The following is a 3,024-nucleotide window of genomic DNA, read 5'->3' on the forward strand; positions in this document are numbered from 1 at the left end:
GAGACACACATATATCTATATTTATCTACAAAATAGCTATCTGTCTACAAAATATCTTCCTGATAATTTCATAGGAATTGCATTAAATCTCTTGGTTGAGTTGGGGAGAGCTAACATCTTTGCTGTGTTGAACCTTCCAGCCCATGAACACATCGTGCCTGTCCATTTCCTTAGGTCTTTGATTTCCTTCATTGGGTTCAGAGTTTAAGTCCTGTCCATCTTTGCTGAGATTTGTGCCTCCATGCTATATGTGTGATTACAAATCCTGAATTTCCAGTTTTGTACTCCTTGACACTGTGGGAACACGATGGATTTTTGTGCGATTGACCTTGCTGACCTCGCTCGGTTCTAGGAGGGGTTTTGTAGAGTTCTTGCAATTTTGTATCCGGGCAACGATGTCCTATGCGAATAGGGACAGGTATACCTCCCCCTTCCCAATCTGCATGCCTTTAGTTACCATTTCTTGCCTAGCTGCCCTGGCTGGGATGACCTGCTCTGACGGATGGGAGAGAGGGAGTGGACACCCGTGTCTTGCCTCAGGACTCAGGTGCTCTCCAGGAGTGAGATACAGGCTCGATTGTAAGTTATAAAGTGATGCTTCCCTGTGGGAAAAAGTGCTTCCAATATAGACTGTGGGACAAAGTCTGAAAGTCCACGGCCTCCCGTTTCCACCCCGTCTTGCCTGTGAGTCAGAGAGAAACAGTGCTAGCACGCAGTATGCACCTGTCCAGAGGCTGGCTGTTTGAGGGGCACAGGTGTGCACGCCTGGGGATGGCTAAGTGGAAGGTACAGGTCAGGATTATGATCGTGCAGACAGCCACCCACTGGCATGACGTCTGTGGCATCCTGGGGCGGCCATGGGGCTCTCAGGCCCTCTGCCTGCCCCACAGGCCATACTCCTGCCCTGGGCACAGCTGTCCTCAGTGCTGGCCTCTGACCCGACATAGCCCCGTCCCAGAAGGTGCTCCCATCACTGGCTGCCAGCCTGGACCCGACCCAGGCCCCTCCCACCTGAGGCCCTGCCAGGAACTGCCCAGCCCGGACACAGAGGAGGTTCCCGGGTGGACGTAGGGAAGAGCCTCCCATTGTCCCAGTGGAGGAAGCTGCCCCACGGGCTGAGGATGAGTCACGGGTTCGAGGAATCACATGGCAAGGCTGTGGGCAGGGCTTTTATCTGCCCTCCTCCTACATAAGGCCCCCCAAGCCCACACTGCCTCAGCATCCCTCTCGCTCAAGAGCTCAGAGCCACTCAAAGCTGCAGCCATGCCATGCCTCCTGCTCACCCTGGGCATGGCCCTGGTCTGTAGTGTCCAGGCCACGGACATGCCCCAGACCAAGCAGAACCTGGAGCTCCCAAAGGTTTGAGGCTGGGGGAGCGGGCGCTTTACCGTGCGAAGCATGGGGTGGGTGGGAGCTGCGGGCAGGCGGGAAGCCCAGAATCTCAGAAACCTACAGGAGGCTCAGAATGGATGCCATGACATCAGAAACCCCTCAGCTCTGCTCTCCATCTTTAGGGTGGCCTCTCTGGCTTCCCAGCATCCTAGGTGACTCATTATTTGGGCTTTGGAACACTCCTGAGTTAACACACACTGGTGAATTTCCATAGCCCAGTGTCTGGTAGACAACAGACCACCATCCAGTGCTCACTGTACCCATCCCAGTTAGACTCCACCCCGCCTGCACCGGTTGCCATGAGAGCCATGGTTGGGGGGAACCCCGTGCAGCCCAAGGCCCCCTCAGTTGGCAGGGACTTGGCACTCCATGGCCATGGCGACCAACAACATCTCCCTCATGGTGATGGTGAAGTCTGCTCTGAGGGTCCACGTCACCTCGCTGTGGCCCACCCCCGTGGACCACCTGGAGATCGTTCTGCACAGATGGTGGGTTCCTAGTCATTGGGACTGGGGCTTGGCGGGGGCTCAGTCTCCCCCCGCAGGGGTCCAGGACTGGGTGGGGTGAGCGGAGCTGGACTCAGCCCCAGGCATTTTCTGACGCCAGGGGCTTCACTGTGGCCCCTGCATGAGGGTGGGGTGGAAAACCCGGGCTCCAGATGTTCCCTGTCCCCTTGGAGCCCCTGCCCCAGGCTCTGGGCCAACAGCCAACCACACAGTGCAGCCCCAGGTCAGACTGAGGAGAAGGTCGGGCGGCCGTGGGCTGCGGTGCTCCTGGGACCCGGGGAAGTTCCTGTGGTGACCTGATTTTAGGGGTGACAGTGAGGGCAACTCCAATTCAAGTGGCCACTCATTCTATTGTCACCACCTTCCAGGGAAAACAACAGCTGTGTTGAGAAGAAGGTCCTTGGAGAGAAGACTGAGAATCCGAAGAAGTTCAAGATCAACTGTGAGCATCCCCAGGCCCCAAGCGCTGGCTCCGTGCTGGCAGGCTGGCCACGCTCTCCCAGAGGCAGCTCTGCTGGGGGAGAAGGGAGTGGGGCCTGGCCTGTGCCAACTCTCTCTGCTTCAGGGAGTCAGAGTGTTTGCTCCAGTCAGCCCGATACTGACCCCAAAGGCATATTTTACCTGGAGGGCGGGGGATGCACTAATTCTTGGCATGACAGTGGCTGGACGTGGGTCTGCACTGTGCCCAGGCACGGGCGACAGCCGCTTTGTGTGTACTGTTCACTCCGGCCTCACAACAGGCCAGGGAGGCTGCAGGCAAGCAGATGGGCAGGTGTATAGCTGGGCAGGTGAGAAGGTGGGCAGGTGGGTAGGTGGGCAGGTGAGAAGGTGGGCAGGTGAGAAGGTGGGCAGGTGAGCAGGTGGGTAGGCGGGCATGTGAGAAGGTGGGCAGGTGGGCAGGTGGGCAGGTAGGCAGCTGGGCAGGTGAGAAGGTGGGCAGGTGGGCAGGTGGGTAGGTGGGCAGGTGAGAAGGTGGGCAGGTGGATAGGCGGGCAGGTGAGAAGGTGGGCAGGTGGACAGGTGGGCAGGTGGGCAGGTGGGTAGGCGGGCAGGTGAGAAGGTGGGCAGGTGAAAAGGTGGGCAGGTGAGAAGGTGGGCAGGTAGGCAGGTGGGTAGGCGGGCAGGT

At 58.2% G+C, this 3,024-nt stretch overlaps 1 protein-coding gene across 4 annotated transcripts in view; it reads left to right on the forward strand.

Annotated features, from left to right (window-relative positions):
• Positions 1-1,223: 1,223 nt before the first annotated feature.
• LOC105543238 (glycodelin-like) overlaps positions 1,224-3,024 on the forward strand; it is a 7,184-nt gene continuing 5,383 nt past the window's right edge. For 3 of the 4 annotated variants that reach the window (XM_011985058.1, XM_011985057.1, XM_011985055.1), the window contains exons 1-3: positions 1,224-1,359; positions 1,741-1,880; positions 2,267-2,340. In XM_011985058.1, coding sequence (XP_011840448.1) covers positions 1,264-1,359; positions 1,741-1,880; positions 2,267-2,340 — 310 coding nt within the window. In that variant the 5' untranslated portion in view covers positions 1,224-1,263. The remainder of the gene's footprint in view (positions 1,360-1,740; positions 1,881-2,266; positions 2,341-3,024) is intronic. The other variant, XM_011985059.1, reaches the window with a different exon arrangement.

This window comes from Mandrillus leucophaeus, unplaced genomic scaffold (assembly GCF_000951045.1).
Source record: "Mandrillus leucophaeus isolate KB7577 unplaced genomic scaffold, Mleu.le_1.0 Scaffold28, whole genome shotgun sequence".
NCBI classification, from domain to species: Eukaryota; Metazoa; Chordata; class Mammalia; order Primates; family Cercopithecidae; genus Mandrillus; species Mandrillus leucophaeus.